The 19,139-nt window shown below is 34.2% G+C and overlaps 3 protein-coding genes across 6 annotated transcripts; 1 reads left to right on the top strand and 2 right to left on the bottom strand.

The window, feature by feature from the left end:
- The first annotated feature begins 2,328 nt into the window (after positions 1-2,328).
- Positions 2,329-6,445, top strand: LOC107218144 (serine hydroxymethyltransferase). Of its 3 annotated transcripts, none has more exons than XM_015655917.2 (6): positions 2,329-2,741; positions 3,639-3,835; positions 3,953-4,164; positions 4,273-4,597; positions 4,679-5,178; positions 5,305-6,445. In XM_015655917.2, exons 1-6 carry the CDS (start codon positions 2,565-2,567, stop codon positions 5,469-5,471), a joined length of 1,578 nt encoding a protein of 525 aa, XP_015511403.1. In that variant the 5' UTR covers positions 2,329-2,564; the 3' UTR covers positions 5,472-6,445. The 3 variants fall into 3 exon arrangements, with proteins under 3 accessions (XP_015511403.1, XP_046587537.1, XP_015511404.1); XM_046731581.1 differs by lacking the exon at positions 2,329-2,741 and adding an exon at positions 3,313-3,335; XM_015655918.2 differs by lacking the exon at positions 2,329-2,741 and adding an exon at positions 3,342-3,484.
- LOC107218131 (Golgi to ER traffic protein 4 homolog) lies at positions 6,239-10,483 on the bottom strand. The gene is made up of 6 exons (XM_015655899.2): positions 10,325-10,483; positions 10,165-10,243; positions 9,611-9,845; positions 9,306-9,444; positions 9,031-9,171; positions 6,239-8,736 (listed from the first exon to the last, which is right to left on the bottom strand). The coding sequence occupies exons 1-6, from the start codon at positions 10,435-10,437 to the stop codon at positions 8,487-8,489; spliced, it is 957 nt and encodes a 318-aa protein (XP_015511385.1). The 5' UTR covers positions 10,438-10,483; the 3' UTR covers positions 6,239-8,486.
- A 956-nt stretch (positions 10,484-11,439) lies between these two features.
- On the bottom strand, positions 11,440-19,056 carry LOC107218152 (eukaryotic peptide chain release factor GTP-binding subunit ERF3A). 2 transcript variants are annotated; one of them, XM_015655927.2, is made up of 7 exons: positions 18,628-19,056; positions 17,649-17,839; positions 17,432-17,552; positions 16,186-16,648; positions 15,746-16,052; positions 15,225-15,657; positions 11,440-15,035 (listed from the first exon to the last, which is right to left on the bottom strand). In XM_015655927.2, exons 1-7 carry the CDS (start codon positions 18,830-18,832, stop codon positions 14,992-14,994), a joined length of 1,764 nt encoding a protein of 587 aa, XP_015511413.1. In that variant the 5' UTR covers positions 18,833-19,056; the 3' UTR covers positions 11,440-14,991. The 2 variants fall into 2 exon arrangements, with proteins under 2 accessions (XP_015511413.1, XP_015511414.1); XM_015655928.2 differs by having other exon boundaries at positions 18,769-19,056.
- Positions 19,057-19,139: the final 83 nt, after the last annotated feature.

The raw sequence follows: 19,139 nt of genomic DNA, 5'->3' as shown, positions 1-19,139 counted from the left end.
TATAATGTTGTTTTTCCCCTCGGTTTTCAAAATACCCCGTGCGATCGCTGCAGGATGTTCTCCGCAGGGTTGTCAATCACTCCGTCGCTGTTATTTGTAACTCGTTTGCCTGGTATCACAATCCTCATATTTGTATGAAAGTGTACAAATTTGTTACGCAATTACGTTGATAAGTTGAGTTTTTACGAGCGTAGGTATAGTTACTGCATGGTATGAATAAAAAAAATTTTCTCCAGTTCTTTTGTCGTATCAGTTGAGAAACACCTTTCAACTGGTAAAGGTACCATAACGGAGTAGCAAAAATAAAACACATAAGCCTATTTAAGATTTACGCTTCTTTCGTGTTAAGATATACATATAATTCTAAGTTTTTATATTTTTTATTATTCACCTTCTTCTTTTTTTTTTGATTCCGGACTGGTGAAAAAGGAATTTGATTGTCACATAAATATCAATTTATATTCTATGAATAATTATCAACCGCGTATTATTTGTGTGTTGAAAACATAGATCGGTAACAAGCCCTTGAAATGTAAATGGAATAAAGGGCTGCTCTTATATAACGTTGTGTATTTAATATTAATATGCTAATTAGTAATGGAGAAAGAAGAAAGAGTCAGAGAGAAAAAAATTGCGTAAATTAAAACGGGGAACCAGAGCTCTGAATCGAATCACGTAATGTTTACAAAATAAGGATAAATTGTAATATTGTATCAGATATAGTTATAGAATGAGAAATAATGAGTTTAATAATCACGTTTCGTTATATTGAACGTATATTGTGTTGCCAATTTTGGTCGATAATAATTATTATTAGGAATAAAGACAACTATGTATTTTTTTGCATAACGAGAATCAAAATACAGAGAAAAAAACAAACAAACACACACAACACATACAAATTTAAACTTAAATAAAAAAAAAGCATTAAATATTGTTGAAATTATTGTTGTATGATATTCACAATAAATAGATAATTCAGCGATCATTGCAAGAAATAGTGTTTGTATATACGTAGCATTGATGTGCAATGGATTATGTATTTTTTTCTTCGGTCTCTTGCTCTTGAATATTTCTTGCCCTAATTTCCGTCCGGTGAAATATTGGAAATCTGAATACAATAATTACTCACCGAAAATATTAGCTATCGTTGTTTCAATAATTAATATTACACGTGCGCATACAATTTGTAATTTATTAATTGAAAATAATGTCGATTAATCGTGATCAAAAATGATATTGTATTATTTGAATTTGAATCGCCTGCAATACTATTTATCATGTTGTCTTGTATATCAATCAACCAAATATCAAACAGCTCTCACAACCGATCATATTTGAAATATTTTTATAAATAGTTAATTTTCTCTAATCTCGAATAAAGTGATTATAATTATTTTCCGTAGGTCTTATTATTAGATATTACCGCAAATTTTTTAACATTATTTGTAAAACAAATTCGCTATTAAGTCAGGTATTGAATATCTTTTTAATATATCATTTAAAGTCAACTTCATAACGTGATCATCTTAAAAGTTTAAGTGAAATTACATCGAAACTAACTATTCTCTTCACTTAATTTAAGTACTGTAAGTTAATAAACCAGTTCGCTTGTGGTGTATAAAAATTTGTGCACCGGGCGTGGTTTCCTGGAAATTGAACCGGTTTCATTGCACACATTACGTGTAAAAGTAAATTGCTTAGAATTTTACAACCGCATTTGCAAACCGGTTATAACTTGTTATGAACTCAAATCCATCTCCAGAGCAATGGTCTTACAAATTTATTTCAATAGCGAATGCTTTCGTTCTGAAAATAATCAATGAGAGAAAATCGTAATAAAATCGATTACGATAAAGTAATAATTCAGATAGTTGAGTCGTTGAATTTGAAATTAAAATACTCTTCATTTCTTTGAAAAGTTCTCCTACCGAGTTTCGTAACAAATTATGATTTCAATGCATTCGGCAGCTGCATAAACCGCTGAATTGAAAGCTTGAATAAACTAGCAGAGGCGACAATAAATAAGTATATGCAGTGTTTTGAATTTCTGATAAAACATTCTTAATCTACCGATTGGTACGGGGGATTGTCTTATTCACAATATATGTATATGTATGGTTGACGTGAAGAAATATTTGCTGGCTGTTTGCCGCGGTAACGCGAGAAAGCGTATTGATCTATCTCGTAGCGTGTAGAATATATACGACACGTATATATATATACAATGATGCACATTCTCTCGCAATCCCTTAGCAGTCAGTTCTTTAAACGGTGGATCGTTCTGCATGCTTATAATATGCACAGTTGGAAAGAAAACGTTAATATAGCCGGTTTGTTTTTTTTTAAATTTATGCGCAACGCGTACATAGTTGATAGAATTCGGAATTGGTCCTGCGTATTATAACGCGTAGCATATATCCGTGAAGATAGATTGTACCGACTTCGCGTGAACTGTCGAAAGGCTGGCTATTTAGTTATTTTAAAGGCAAACTTTATACCCCTACAGTCAGTTTATATTTCCATACAATCGTGGGAGTATCACCGAGCTAAATACATAAAATATGATGGCCGGAAATTGGTATAATTTAACCGGAGCGGCGAAGCAATTGGTTAAAAATCTGGTGAGAAAAAAGGGCAATGCAACAAGAAGACCAAGAACTCTGGGTCACTCGGTTACTCGCACTACATCATCGTTTCACTACGTTCAACACACGGCAACTGACTGCACTTCAATGCCGGTGAGGAAAGCAAATAATGTCGGGTATTCTAACAATAAGCGTTAAATTTGTTTGATCATTTTTTTTCTTGACCGTACTGACAGCCGATATTCACACGCATTGTTGCAATTCTACACTTCGATGCAATATTTGTAGTAGATGCAGTTTAGCCTATAACGTAGATAATTAGTGTGACAGCGATGTGAACTTATCTTTAAGACGGTCAGTGTGACGAAATAATTGTTTTTAACGCGCTCGTTTGCGATTATGTGTGTTTTCGAAAGTGCAACAACAATAATCGGTTATTGTGCAAACTTTGATAAGGGCGTCTCTGCGATAATCATTATACCTATATGTATTATAATTATGATTATTTGCGCAAAACAAATGTCGAAAGTTGTGCTAACGTGAGTTATTACATGTGTGACGCTTGTTTGCGCTCTGTTCCGATTTTACATTCTCACTATCGGCGATAAAACTCGCGCGTAATCTTACGTTTAAGTTTCACGTAAGAAGATTTCACATATTCACGACCTCTTCGTGTCGCTTGGAGAGTTGGGGTTATCTCACTTGAACTCCATCAGTTTCCCTTAACTAGGCATTATAATACAACGGGTACCGCAAATTTCCTACCATTTAGCAATCAATCTTTGACGAATATCGCACGTTACTGGCACGTTTTTTTTTCGCTACATAACTACTTCCATATTTTTTTCCGTTCGAAGCACGTGTCCGTACGCAGCAAGACGTGTGAAAAGCAACAGGTTATTGTTCATTTCGTGATATTCTTTGACGGAAATTAAATGTGATCAATTAAATTTTCATGTGCAAGTTATAATGTCATTTGAACGAAAAGGAAAGAAAAAATTATGAAACTTGTTTTTTCATTTCTATTAAATCTGAGAATTTCATTTCTAGGACAATATGTCGAGCACTATTCACAAAAACTTATGGGACACGGATTACGAGCTGTTCGATTTAATGAAAAAGGAGAAAAAGCGACAAGAGTGTGGGCTGGAAATGATTGCGAGTGAAAATTTTACCTCTCTTAGCGTACTCCAATGCCTCGGATCTTGCCTAGGAAATAAATACAGCGAAGGTCTTCCGGGACAGAGGTGAATAAATTAATTTGACTTCCAAATTCTCCTCTTTTGTACCTGGAACTATGTGAAATCGTTAGAACATAATTTTATTTTCTTCAATTGTACACTAATAATTTTTCACTTTTTCAGATATTACGGTGGAAACGAATTCATTGATCAAATTGAATTACTTGCTCAAAAACGTGCCTTAGAAGCTTACAATCTAAATCCAGAAGAATGGGGATGCAATGTTCAACCGTACTCCGGCAGTCCGGCCAATTTTGCTGTCTACACTGGTCTGGTTGAACCCCATGGGCGTATAATGGGTCTAGATCTCCCCGACGGAGGGCATCTAACACATGGTTAACAAAAATTCCTTAAACGTATTTATGAGGAGCAGTAATTTTCTGTTATAAAGAAAAATTTTACATTACCATTTTATTTATAAATCTACCTTCAATGTTTCATAGGATTTTTCACCGAAACCAAGAAAATCTCTGCAACATCGATATTCTTTGAGTCGATGCCTTACAAGGTGAATCCTGAAACAGGATACATAGACTACGATAAACTTGAAGAGACTGCAAGATTGTTCAAGCCAAAGATAATTATAGCCGGTATATCGTGCTATAGCAGGTGTTTGGACTATAAACGTTTTAGGGAAATTGCTGATCAACATGGAGCGTATCTCTTCAGCGATATGTCGCATATTTCTGGGCTTGTTGCTGCAGGTGTTATTCCTAGCCCGTTTGAATACAGCGATGTTGTTTCTACTACAACTCATAAGACGCTCAGGTACAGCAATTAAATTGTTGTAAACAAATTTTAACATTTGTATAAATCAGACAGTCAGATATAATGTTTATTTAATTACAGAGGGCCACGTGCCGGTGTAATTTTCTTCCGGAAAGGCGTTAGAAGTACAAATAAGAAGGGTGAAAAGATTTTGTATGATCTGGAGACCAGAATAAATCAGGCTGTGTTTCCCGGCCTGCAAGGTGGCCCACATAATCATCAAATTGCTGCCATTGCCACAACAATGAAACAGGCTAAGTCTCCCGAGTTCATTGCTTATCAAAAACAAGTATTAGCTAATGCAAAAAGACTCTCGGACAGTCTTCAAAAACTTGGTTACAAAATTAGCAGTGGTGGCACCGACGTGCATCTCATCTTAGTTGATCTGAGTTCCACTGGTATCAGCGGAGCCAAAGCTGAGAGGATACTAGAAGATATTGGAATCGCATGCAACAAAAATACAGTTCCTGGGGATAAAAGTGCATTGAATCCAAACGGTATCAGGCTTGGAACACCGGCTTTGACTACTAGGGGTTTCAAGGAAGCTGAAATTGATAAAGCTGTTAATTTCATTCATTCAGGTAAGTTCTATCAGTTTCACTATCACTTACGTTTGAATTTGAGTTAGCTTGGCGAAGCGTTCAAAGTTATGCTCCAGCTTTGACAATATCGACTCACAGGCTGTTAATACTATTTCCCATTTTCAGGTATAGAACTGGCTAAAGAAGTCACGGCTATATCTGGACTTAAGCTCCCGGAATTTAAAAGGGTATTAGATACTGATGTGGCAATAAAGGTAAAGGTCCAAGCACTTCGTACAGAAGTAGAAAAATTTGCCTCACAATTCCCCATGCCAGGTCTGAAAGAGTATTAAACATGTGTATCCAAAAGAGATACAGCTAGATAGATTTCTACTAACAAGAAAGATCAGTTCGGTGTCCGCCTCCGATTTAGTTACAACTCATGTATATTTGTAGAACATTAAAAAAGGTTTCATTCATGAATAGGAACATTTCAGCATTGGTTTCATTCAAACACATCGTGTACATCAAGAAATTACCATGTTGGGTTTCCATCTTTGGGGATCGTTTTCATCCCTTCAAACCGTTTTTCCGCTGATAAAACAAAGGTGTGTTTTAGTTTTCAATGTTCTACAACATACACGAGTTGCATCAAATTCGAAGGGGGATATCAAATTGGTTCCTGGTAAGATATATCATTTACAATGATTAATACTAAATGATAATATAATTGGAAAATATTTTCGTTTGAGAAAAGAGCAGGTTGGAATATAGATCTACGTCTCATAATTTTAATATTGAGTCATGTTCAATATAACGTACATAAAAATTTTTCCATATTGTAACTCCCGCTCAATCATACTAGAAAGACTTACAATCAAGCAGTGAGCTACTTTTAAAAAAATCGAGGTTTGCTTTGATAGATATAATTCCGTAGTTTTCCTATACATACAATAGTGGTCTAAATTATATTTTTATTTCTTTGTATAAAAATCAAAATCATTTCCCAAACCTGTGCAGTAACGTTACCTACAATTATAATATCACCAATTATTTTATAAGAAATTAACGTTATTTACCTTCTGTATCTATCATGTAGGACTAGTTTTTTTTTTTTTTGGAATAACATTTAAGAGTTAATATTTTATAGTTAAAACTTATGTATGCATTAAAATTGTAAAGGATTGCGAAGAAGGAATTGTTTTTATTGAAATTGCATGTAAATGGCTTACGAGATAAAAAGTATTTAATATCCGAGCTAAAAATCCTCGATAAAAGTCTCATGTTTATATTTTTTATACTGAAAAATAAAATACACAAATAAAAACCACCTGTTAGTATTTTACAGTTTTTTAAGGTTAATAACGAATTCTGTATGTGAAAAGATAGTGGATTATCATTTTGTATTTTTATTTTTAATATGTTAAGGATCTAGAATTTGTTTTTCCTCAATTAAATAGATTATTATGCCACTGTCGGAGATTAATTTTAATTCACGTAATAAAGCATTATAGTATTTCATACTAAATATTAACTGTTGCGTAATTGAGCTTTTGCTACACGCTATACTACTGTAAAATATATTTGCTCGTATCTCTTAACACTGTTTTAACTTACTTTGGAAAGATTCTCAGCCTGTACATTGATTGCTCAAATGATGTGTTATCTAAAATTTGTTTTACAAATTACATAGATGCTTTTTTAAGCATTCTTCTACTGCGCCCTAAAATTGTTAATATTTCGATAAACCAGAAGTTAATACAAACTCGTAAATATCGGATTCGTTTCAATGCGTAAATTAATATAATTTTAAATCCTATCATATGACAGAAACAGCATCAGCAATCGATAGATCAGAAAAAAGACTAATTATTTTCATGAAGTAAAAGATTGGAAGTAAATCGAAAAAGTCGAACAAGTAAAGTGGACCTTGTTCGCACTAATAAAAATCTATATACACAATACCAGTCAAGTATTCATAAAATTACATGCTATATTGAATAAGAGACGAGATGAAAAAAATTTGCCATTGAAAGGTATGTACTGCAATAATTATTACTTTTGTACATTATTTAAGTTGACTCATAGTTTGACATCTTACAGCTTACTAAAATTGATAATAATATACAATGTCTAAAATAGTCAATATTCTGACGTCGGATGTGTGAACTAGCCTTGTACTTTGATTTTGACGTTTCTTTACATTATTCGTTAGTAGATGAATATTATTCAGCTTTGTCACGTGTCTTCACTTTAACTAATCACATGTGGTATTAGTGCAGTTTATATTTTTAAGAAAAAATTATTATGCTAAATATTTTTTCCTTTTATTTCTCACATTATTCAGAGTATACAAAATAACACTTTAAACCGATCGTATCACTTCCAAAATGTACACGGTTATTACTATAAGTTTTCTTTAGAGCCAGATTTCAAAAAGGGCACATTAGATATTATATGCTTTGCCTCCTGAATGTGGAATATCGAGTTTTAGAATAACTATCTCATTTTAAATCGCTTAGTTTCGCGTATTTATAAGCTAATTTGTTAGCACACTGTTTAGTATAAAAAAAAACCTAAAAATCTCACATGTTTGTCAATAGATTATTAGAAACGTAAACGGCGAAAAATAAAGTAAAATAAAGTCATACAAACTGAATGGGCATCGACCATGAATTTATGTTTTTTATATATATTATTATTTTGAAGAATTGAAATTTACGCAAAAATAAATAAAATTCTGTACACTGCTTCTACAATCCATATAGGTACAATGATGAATACGTAAGAATGCATATTCAGATATAAATAAATCTCTAAATGTAAGCATTTTACAACCCTTCGAATGTTCATCAATATGTACCTATGTATATTATTATATATTTATATATCTTAGAGTGGGTTCTTATTTGGGGGTCTGAAATATTTTCATTGCAATGCCCCCCAGACCTGTTCCAAATCATATAAAAAATTTGTGTAGTTTCAAGCCGTTACATCACTGATACACGTGCCTCTGCGAGTTTGGGTTTTCCCATTCAGGTAAAAAAAAACGTATCCTTTCTTAATTTTTAAGTTGTTTTAGTTGCAGTGGCTTGAAAATTTACAGATTTTTTTAAAATGATTGTGAACAGGTCTGCGGAGCGTTGCAGCAAAACTTTTATCGACTTCCAAACAAGGACCACCCTAATATATATAAGTATTTGAATGGATGAAGAATGCTAAAAATGAGAACAATAAACTGCTACATTACGCTAGATTTAATATGTATATGTATGTATACCCACTTCAGCAGACCCTTATGGCATCTCAAATCTCTGTAAGCTCTTTTAGTTCATCTCATACAAAGCTTAAAAACATTCCCTTTCCAATTAGTCTAATTCTTGTGCCACGTGCGATGTCGTAGGAGCATTTCGCTGATCATCGTCTGAATCTTCTTCTTCCAGACCGTTGAAAAACGATTGTAACAGTGAACCAAATAATCCTTGACTTGGTGCCCGTGGCGGTGATACATTAAAGAACACTTGACCTATTTTATCCAAGTATTGTCTATAGAGCGGGTCTCTGTTCAGGCTTAACTGGTACTGCTCACACAAAACTGTGAAAGCGGCCAGCTTACCACTGTATTTACAAAAATTTTAAAAAGTTAAAATGTTTTTGATTTCTGGTGAATATGTTGAAATCTTTTAACTGCCTATAGTCATTCATAGCATTAACAATCAAAAATTCTCATAATATCTTGAAAGACAGCAAGTGAAATTTGTAAATTTAAAATGAGACCAAGTATTTCAAAGGCAAGAATATCCAATACAATTGTTACGATATTGCTGGATTATTGTGATGAGGAATGTATCATGTTAGTGTATGATTAACTATATTGCTAATTTATTAATATAACATGTCAGCAAAACTTACGTTTCAATGGTTTTCAGTAAGAAGAATAAAAAATTCAACAACGGCAGAAAGTACGGTGGACCACTATTTATTTTTGGGTGTTTCAAAGTATATGAATGAAACGCTTCTTCTGCTGTGGTTTTATTTCTCAAACATAAGTACCTGGAAATCAATGAAGTACAATATAATAAGAGCGTAACAATTCTTTTACTATTTTATAATGTACATGTGAGCAAACAATTCGGGTATCTTTTACAAAACTCTTGTATGAAGTATAATTTCACTCAATGACTTACTGTAAGACGGCTTGCACAATGAAAAGATCTATTTCACTCGAGTATCCACGCTCTTCGTGAAGTTCAACAAGCATCGCAGCACAACCAGATCCATCACTACTATATAAAAAGTGTTGCCTGGCCATTATGTAGTTTTTCTCTGTATTTAAAAAGATATAAATATGATATGAGAGATTGACTGCGAGAGCTTCTATGCACAATGAAGTAGCGGTATAGTTTCACAATGTACAATTTCAATGAATCTGTCTATCTGTTATGAAAGAAATATTTAATACACAGATCTGATTCTTATCACTTGAGTATACCTTTCCAGAATACTTGTGCTATTCGCTGATGAAAATCAGGGTGACCCGTTTTATAATCGGACCCCTTTAAGCTCCACCTTAGCGCTTCTAAAAGAAACGTTTCCCTTTCTGGTGCTGTAGGGTTCATCAAGCTGAATAAATTCGTCAGTTTTTCGAAATATACTTGCGAAGGCTCAGTTTCTGACTTGACTAGAGCATCGACAAATAATGTTCCAAGATCAGCGCCACTTGCTTGCTGAAAGAAAAATTAAACAATCAGTGTTGCTCATGTTCTTAAATATGTAATGCATGCCTGTCGTAGATTAAATATATGGGAATTGCAGAATAAATGTGAAAATCATTCAAGCATTTATTTTGCATATCTGCTACAGCAATGCTACTTCATAACTTTGGTAACATTTGGAAATCCAATGCAAGAGATGGCAAGACTTCTACCACTTGTGACTAATCACTGAATGCTCCAATGAACATTCAACATACATGCATATGCAAATGTTAAAATTTGGAAGGCACTTTGTATTGATGCAAATACATTAAAGTAGATAAATTAGTACCTGATCATGTTGTAGGAGTAACGTTGATCCATTGTACAGTAATTCCAGTAATTCCGAATACTTTCTTTGTCCAAGGTACCTAAAGAGAGGTTAAGTTGCAATTACGTAGCACTTGAAAGTGGTTAGAATATATAAACTATATGAATAATTGTCGGCTTACCTAAAGTGCAAAGTCCTGTACATCTGATGTGCTTCATAATAGTTTCCGGAGTTGACAGACGCTTCTAATTTGGCTAAAACTCTCAGAACACCGAGACTGCCTCGGGAGGCCATGTTTATGCTAGTTAGGGACTTTTTTCAATTGAGTCTCGAGTCGAGTTATGTTGGTAACATTGGAATTATGACTCAGGACTACTCATGATGAACAATTGCCGCGGCAAAATCACTAGGCAAAACGTCGGTATGACGGAATAATTTTTGTATAAAAATTTGAATCATTCGCCCATGTTACTCGTGAATTATGTTGACCAAATCACTAATTGACGAATTAAAAAATACTGCAAGATCACTTGGCAATTGTTGCGGAGTATTTGTTTTTGTTTCAGTGGCATAATTGTATAGAATCACTTTCTGGCGCAAGAAAAGCCGATATTTCAAACATTGATAGAGATCGGTAAACAGATTTAACAAGGTAATTGTTTAGAAAATTGGGGTTTATAAAACCACTTTACACATTTATACTGTACTATGTTAAAATACTTTGGCCAGAGATTAGGAGACAATTGAAATTGCATATATTACAGTAAACCGTAGTTCAGATATTAGCTCATATGTATAGTCTAGACATCACACCAGCAAGCGTAATAACGAATTGATGATGTCAATTTTTTAAAGAGTTTCATTTGAAAATAATTCAAATAAATTGAATTCCGTTATTGAATCACCTAATTTTTATACAACCGAAAGCCGAATAAAATATAAATAAATATATAAGCCATTAGCAAATTCATTTTCATTTCAAACACAATCTCAAAGAGTCAAGAAATGATTATCATTACATTGTACCAAGTTATTGATTCGAACAACTTCTTACATACCTAATATTTTATATCGTCGACTTAAACTCATCTTTTTCTTCCGTAACATCAGATCGTTGATCAGAATTAGGAGCGCTAATATTAAATGAGTCAGAACGACACGCAGTGAAAACTAGTTGAAACTAGTGCGGGGTCTATAAATATGATTACACTTCACATATCACATGATTTATGAATATAAAAGATAAAATCAACATAACAGGGGCTTGATATTAAATTTCTAGAATTAAAGAGGCTGTCTCCATGTACAATATTTATTGGGAATATGAAAATGTCTTCAAAATTTTCGTATTTATGCTGTTTCAATGAGGAAACACTGCGCATTTGATAAACAATTTATGCACATTTTTATAATAATATAAGTCATTTCATTCACCTCACTACAAGGTTTAAGTCTGATTAGATTTTTTTTATTCGTAAAAAAAGGCAGACAGTGCTAATACAAGATTATTAAACGTACAAGGTTGTCACCGTCAAAATAGTAATTTTAATTTAAAAACATCTGGTCGCTATGGGAATTATCAAATCGCATACAGTGCTTGATATTACTTTAAAACCATCCTCGTCCATTTTGGCGTCGGTTTCTAAAGCATTTTCATTTCTACAGTTTCAAAATTTACTATCACCGATACAAGTTCATTTTAAAATGATGAAACAACCTTTCCCGCGTCTAGTAATCTTGTTTCATGTGTCTCATTAATTTCCGTGTTCTTTTATTCTTGAAATTTTATACCTATATCTTAAAATTTAACTTTTTAAAATATTTTTTAAGACTCATTTCATTTACTTTGAATTCAATCATTTCTTGACATGGTGTTTGATAACAATCGAAATCGATTGTTTTCAAGAATTGATTTGACAACTTATATGTTACAGTTAAATTGCAATGTAAATACTCATGAGCAAATGATAATTTCTTCAAAATTCATATCCAAGATGATAATTAGGAAGCTAATAGCCGGTTTAGTTCGTATTAAAGGCTATAGTTGATTTTTCACATCTCATGCATAATAGCGAAATTATGTTTAGTCCTTTATCAATCGTTTCTCCGTAAAGATATGAATGAGGCGTTCAACTTTACAGTGCAACTAAATTAAACGGACCGCTTGATTATTTATTGGACGATTGGCACGAAACAGACTTGACGCTGTCCGCACGTGTTTATGTACATGTTTAATATAACTATGTAACCATATACAACCATGTACAAGATTTCAAATCTTCCATCACGGTGTTTTATTAGGCAATACTTTATAAACTTCGCTCTGTGACTGCAATGACTTCCTTTCACAAAAATTTGAACGAAATTTATTCTTTTACATGCATTTTTACTGTTAAAAGAATAATTATCGTGCACAATTAAGAGTAGCATCCTCGTAAATCGATTGAATATATTATTATGTACCATTCTATCATTCATTAAATAACACGTAATTGAAAAGAAAATTTTTCCTTTTCTCCCACATGATTTTGAACAGTTTTCCAAATTTTATTATATAAGGTATAAGTAATAAGTAGGATGAGCGCTGAATACCAGTGAGAAAAATGAAGCAGTTTTATGATTGCAGGCTTTCAGACCTTACTATTAAAAAAATAATTCTATTTCTATCTTTGAAAGCAATGACACCGTTTTGCATATTTCAAAAATAATTTATTTGTACTTATGCTATCTAGGTTTTTCTCATAGTTTTCAATACTTTGAGTAGAAACTACTTCTCTATGTCTCAAGAAAAAATTATCCTACTTCGATATACATCAAATAGGATTGTACGAATCACACATTTTTACATTTTATATTTCCCCCTATACCAAAGGACAACAATTTGTACATCGTATTGAATGAAATTGAGAACAGCATGAAAATGGTTCGCTGGAGGAGAACCCTCGATTTCTTTTAAACAATATTCGTAATTACGGTTATGAGAACTTTCTAAAGCACGTCATATTGTCTGGTAAATTTCCAACTATTGATGAAGAATTCATATTGCTAATTAAGCGCTAAACACTGAATACTTTTTGATATTAAAATTTCACAGAACTTCATTGTGTTAATTTTTTTCATCAAGTTTTCAGCACTCTTCCCTGTTTTTCATAATTTTAGGCCCTCGCAAAGATAGCTTTAAAATGGTTAAAAGCCAAGCCTTTTCAGTAAAAACCAAACCGGCTGACTTGATTGAATAAGTAAATATTGATGGCGCAGCAATATATAAAAATATCAATGTATCCCACACTACAGCATGAGCTAAGGCTCTTAATATCTATTATTCTTCTGTAGTTTGCTCACCTCCTTATACTTCGTTTGTGTTTATATTATTGGTAGTTTTTATATTAATAATTAATATTAGTTCAATCCATAATAATATTTAATAATAACAATACGGACATTGCCGGTTCTTATATTTTACAATTATTCTTCTCTTCACCGTGTGATTGTTTCACTGAAGCTACAAAAATCACGTTTCCATGAATTCGCCTAGCTATGTATGTGCCGATGGTGACAAGCTCTTTAATAAAATTCGCAAATAGATTATAAAAAAAAAAAAGTACGAAATATGAAGTAAAATGGAAAACGAAAATGTCAACGATTATTATATTCAATACACTATAAAGTTCTGTACTTATGAGCGTTACAGACTTCGTGTTTTTTTCTTTCTTTCTTTTTTTTTTTTCTTGGAAGACGAGATGACAACCAGTATTTTAGTGTATTGTATCAGAGCAAGAGTAGAGTAACTAACTTCTTTCTATCGATATACCTTACACATGAATAGGAATATTCGATGCTTTTTTAGATTTACAAACTGATTTTTCATCCCTGTCTGGTATTGTCACAACTTCAGCCGTGATCTGATAATTGTCATAAATACTTCTGCAATCAATTTTTAGGGCACAATGTGGCTGGTTTGATATTTTTTTTATAAAGAAATCAAAAGATATTCATATCAATTGTCTTCTTATAGACTACATTCTTCAAAAAATCTATGTAAATTAATTTACTCTCCCTGTGTTCTATCACAGAAAGTTTTCACGTATTATTTTTTCTTTTTCTTTTTTCTCTTTCTAATGAACATAAAGATGCTCCAAAGTACAGAACATACAGTGAAAATTATTACAAATAAACAGTTTCGTAGTAAATTAGTATTTTAATGAGAATAAAATAAGAAACAGTACAATATTGATTTAATAATTATAAATTGTTGTGGAACACTATCTATTTGCTTTACTCAATATGTTTCATCTATTACCCATCAATTCAATGATAATAATAATAATAATAATCATAATTAGCGTTAATGCTATCCATTATCATTTTTCACATAGCTCCGTAGAACAAAAATATCGCCCTCAGTTTATATTGAAAAAGCCTTTTTGTATACCCTCCTCCCCTACCCCCTTGCCATTAAAATATTTCAACGACAACGAAATCCTGAAAAGATTTTTTTTTCGTCTCCTTTAGGGCAGGGGGTGGTGCTGTTTTTTCAAAAACATTTCTTTGTATTATCTATTTTATTCTTTTCTTTTTGTAATCAAAGTCGTTTTATTTTAGTTTGTCATATATATCATTCTTTATATATATAATATATATAATTCGCATATATCTCTCTCTGTTCACCCAATCCCAAATTACACTTACCGTGAGTGCGTATTGTTTCATCATCTAATGTTTAATGCATACAGATAGATCATAGGTTCTCAAAGTTTGTGTTTACATTGTTTGTGTGTGATTTCAATGTGTTCGATGGTAGGTATAATAATGTCCTTAGTCACAATAAAATTCAACGTAAAACAGAACTTACTCAACCACCTTCAGCACCTTACCAATAGCAATAGTTTTGTCTGAAAATGAATGAATAAGCAATCGTCAATAATGTTCCTGATATATACTTGCTTTTTGCGATTTAGTTGAAAATTGAGCGAGTTTTGTAAAACAAATTTAAAGTTCGATAATTAGAGTAACGCACTGTTTTGTACTTTTGATCATGATATTTACGAGCTATGGATGAGGCAAAAGGATAATATACTCACTTTCGTCCCTAAGAGTGAACCGACCCATTTGGGGAAACAGTTTAAACTGTTCAAGGCAAATAACTCCGGCACACTCAATTCTCATGATGGCCACTTGATCTTGTTTGACGAACCTCGGTCGCGTTTTACTTTTCTCACCAGATTTTTTGTCCACCAAACATATGAGCGCTTTCACACTGACTTCTTCCGCTGCGCAGTGAATGTGCATTACAGCACTGTAACCGGCACAAATGATGCTTTTGTGCTCCAGGATGACAACTTGGGCGTCAAAAATTTTTCCCGTTTTGATCGGATTATTACTGTCGCATAGAACAAAACCGGGACTCACGTCTTCTTCCTCAATACCCTTTAGCTTAATCTTTACATTTTCACCAGGACCAACCGACGTTACTTCTTCATCGTCCGACCACAATTGGTCTACCGTTACTGCCGTCTATCAATTCAACGAGAAGTATCGAATGTAAATGAAAATTGATCTAAGAACACATCGAGCAAAATAATTAATGATTCAATATACTCACTCGATTAGGCATGACCAGAAGGGAATGTCCCTTCTTTGCTTCTCCAGCCTCCACTTTACCCATTACGACCGTACCCATATCTTTGTATTTATCAACAATTGGCATAATAAATGGTCCGTTACTCTTACGATTAAGGGATGGTAGTTGGTCAATGAATGGTATGAACGCTTCACCCTTGTACCAAGTACAGAGCTCCGCAGGGATTGGATCTTTTAAGCCGATTCCTAGTTGGCCCGATACCGGCATAAAGGTCAAGTCTTTCGCTGGGTTGAATCCCAGTTTACGAAGGTAGGGTAAGATTTTATCTCTGAAAATGGATTATTGCAACTTGGAATAAAACTGTTACAACTTAACTATGCAAAGAATGAAACATTCTAATAGTATGAAATTTATCTTTTTGTACCAGATATTCATATCAGCTTTGAGAAATGAATGTTTACCTGCATTCGTTGTATCTTCCCTCGTCCCATTCCACCGTAGGGTCATCCATTTTATTAACTAATACTACCAGATGTTTGACGCCAGCAGTTTTGGCCAGCATGGCATGTTCTCTCGTTTGTCCCCCTCTGTCAAATCCAGTTTCAAATTCACCTTTTCTCGCAGAAATTACAAGGACGGCTAAATCAGCCTGAGCAGCACCACCGATCATGTTTGGTACAAAACTTTTGTGTCCTGGCGCATCCAAAATTGTAAAGTGCTTTCTTTCAGTCTCAAAATACGCCCGGCCAACCTCGACAGTTTTTCCTTTCTCTCTCTCTTCCTGGTTGGTATCCAGCGCCCAACTGAGGTACCACGTTTCTCTGCTCCTTTCCTTAGCTTCTCTTTCATACTTTTCCAATGTTCTTTTGTCGACCATACCTGTTAATGCCATGATTTGTCCGCCGATGGTTGACTTCCCGGCATCTGTACAATTATTCAAGAATTTGCATCTGAGCTAATTTGTTAAATAGTTTATCCCAATCTGAAGATGATTTTTAGAATTATTTAATGCCGCGAATAAGCTCAACACGACACTCGAACGTTTCTTGTTCATAATGCCACAGCTTGTACTCAGAATTTTGATAAACCTATTGTGAAATAGGAGCAAAGTAAATAAGGATAAAGATAGGTACGATGATAGGTGGTAAGAAGAACATACAAATGACTGATTGCACTTTTTTCAACCATTGTTTACTATGTCTGACTGATTAAGGAAGGAAAGATTATGTTCAGCCATCTTTCTTACGCTCAAATCTACACGTGATGTTTTTCAACGTTGCCATAAAATATTCCAAACCAGTTTTCTCCTATATGTGTGATTTTATATAACACACGGTATCACCAAAAAACGACGGAATTTAAAACCATAAATGCAACAGCATCACTTTATATTTTAGTGTCACGAATCGGTAAATGAAAAATTGGAATGACCAATGAAATGAGTTTTAAAATTCCACGACTATCCCAATTTTTTTTTCTTTTATTTCTCAGAACCAAAAGTTGGTTTTGTTCTTTTACTATCTTCCTACAATAAACATTGTGCACGAACAGTGATTAATACCAAATAATCTACACACTTGAATTCATAGTATTTTAAAATTGTTCGCACATAAAATCATACTTCCTTCCAGTATTTATAAATTATTACATTTCATGTTCGCCTAGCTACAAGTTAGCAGTTTATGAACTTAGAAATTACCAACTCACCGACATGTCCAATGAAGACAACATTGACGTGTTCTTTTTTGCTTTTTGTATCTTCCGTTATTTTGACTGGCTTCTTTTTCAGTATTTTTACCACCGTCTCTTCATCCTCGTCAATTTCAGCCTGTGAAGCGACAATTGTATTATCACAGCATACAAAATATACGTCAAACAACATCGCATGTGTAGAGAAAAAACATCAGATCGCCGTTGTCGTTACCTCTTCATTCTCAGGTGTTAATAACGGGTCGGCATCAACGGCTGCTTCCTCCCAAGAATCAGCCGGCTGATGTTCAGGACTGGCATTCTTGGCGTTTGTTGCGTTAGGTGAAGGTGGTGCCCCTCCCCCAGCAGGCGGTTCCTCGACTAAAGTACCAGCCGGATCAGGTGGAACGGCGACAGAGCTTCCTCCTGAAGTCGACAAGGTAGTTTTTCACAGGTGTTCGATATAATATCGTTGACCAGATGACGAAGAAGGTAGGAAAAAAAAAATAAAGCATCGAAACTTTCTAATCGCCCAACAGCTTTGCAGTCTAGTCAACATATGTGATAAATAAGATAACAGTTTGGTGATGAGATCGTGCCTGTTTGGTATGAGTAAATTAGGAATGGGTAATCGGGACATAGACAGGAAGAAACCTCAAAATCTACAGAAGAACAGAACAAGAAAAGAGAAACGTGAACAAAGGGGAAGAAAAAGTTTGGATGAAATTATTCCGATCAAGTATAAGCGAAAAGTAGGTTGGAATGTCAAGGTAAGTGGAATCCACGTTGTCTGATACCGTGGTCAATGCGGGGATGCAGTAAAATGCGCGGCACGCATGGCATTTACTTTATTCCTAGTTTACATGCTGAATAATTGCGAATAAGAAAAAGATAAAAATACGATAATGGATTAATTAGTGATAATATACGGGGTTTGTTTTGTCGTCGTTCAAATCCGTAACGACGAGTATTAAAGGCATTATTATGCGGAGTGCGGAGAAACAATCACACTGTTATAATTAACCGCCACCAGGTAAGCGGTAATGTAACGGATCCAGCCAGCGGTGCGGATGGGAAAATGAAAATTGTTATCGGTCAGATAATGGACATGTGTTAAGTACAGAGGGATACGTCATCATTAGTGGATATGTACTGTTATTTTTGGAGGAGTTCTGGGGAACGGAGAAGATAGGTAAGGTAAGGTATCCACGTACCGTGGCTGGTGTCAGGAACGGTGGCGTTGGGGCTGTCGCCTGCCGAGCTCGTTTCCGAGGATGGTATGCAGAAGGAAGGCACGAATTCAGCGGCGTTTACATTCAACGTTGAGAATTTACTCTCCAACGATTTATCCTGACCGTTCGCATTATCCCCGCTGTCCGCCTGCTGCTCCCACGAGTCTGGTGCTACGCTGTTCGCCATATTTATCACTTTACTGACACTTACGAGACTTATTTCGATTCTACTTTCACTAAAAACACTCCGACTCTTTAAGATTATCGATTATTTAACGCGATCGCGATCGGACGGGCTTTAAAAATAATTTTCTTTTTTATTGTAATCTACACGCACGAGTCACGATCCGCGTGCAGCCCCCGTGGTCTGTTCGGTGATTCGGTCTGTTCACGTCTACGGCTCAAACGGAACTGCGGTGTCAAAATATTACCATATTCGGAAATACGATTCGCCACTGGAGACTTGTCGCCGTCTCTTGACCGTTAATTTCTCT

Source organism: Neodiprion lecontei, chromosome 2 (genome assembly GCF_021901455.1).
Source record: "Neodiprion lecontei isolate iyNeoLeco1 chromosome 2, iyNeoLeco1.1, whole genome shotgun sequence".
NCBI lineage: Eukaryota > Metazoa > Arthropoda > Insecta > Hymenoptera > Diprionidae > Neodiprion > Neodiprion lecontei.
Note: the sequence above shows the minus strand (reverse complement) of the source record. Positions and strands in the feature narration are given on the sequence as shown.

Coding starts and splice junctions, on each gene's coding strand:
- LOC107218144 (XM_015655917.2), top strand. CDS start 2,565: ATGATGGCCGGAAATTGGTATAATTTAACCGGAGCGGCGAAGCAATTG. Junction 4,165..4,272: donor CGGAGGGCATCTAACACATG/GTTAACAAAAAT, acceptor AATGTTTCATAG/GATTTTTCACCGAAACCAAG. Junction 5,179..5,304: donor TGTTAATTTCATTCATTCAG/GTAAGTTCTATC, acceptor TCCCATTTTCAG/GTATAGAACTGGCTAAAGAA.
- LOC107218131 (XM_015655899.2), bottom strand. CDS start 10,437: ATGGCCTCCCGAGGCAGTCTCGGTGTTCTGAGAGTTTTAGCCAAATTA. Junction 9,846..10,164: donor TACTCCTACAACATGATCAG/GTACTAATTTAT, acceptor TTTTTCTTTCAG/CAAGCAAGTGGCGCTGATCT. Junction 8,737..9,030: donor TTACTGAAAACCATTGAAAC/GTAAGTTTTGCT, acceptor TTGTAAATACAG/TGGTAAGCTGGCCGCTTTCA.
- LOC107218152 (XM_015655927.2), bottom strand. CDS start 18,832: ATGGCGAACAGCGTAGCACCAGACTCGTGGGAGCAGCAGGCGGACAGC. Junction 16,649..17,431: donor TGTCTTCATTGGACATGTCG/GTGAGTTGGTAA, acceptor ATAATTGTACAG/ATGCCGGGAAGTCAACCATC. Junction 15,658..15,745: donor TTCTGGTCATGCCTAATCGA/GTGAGTATATTG, acceptor TTGAATTGATAG/ACGGCAGTAACGGTAGACCA.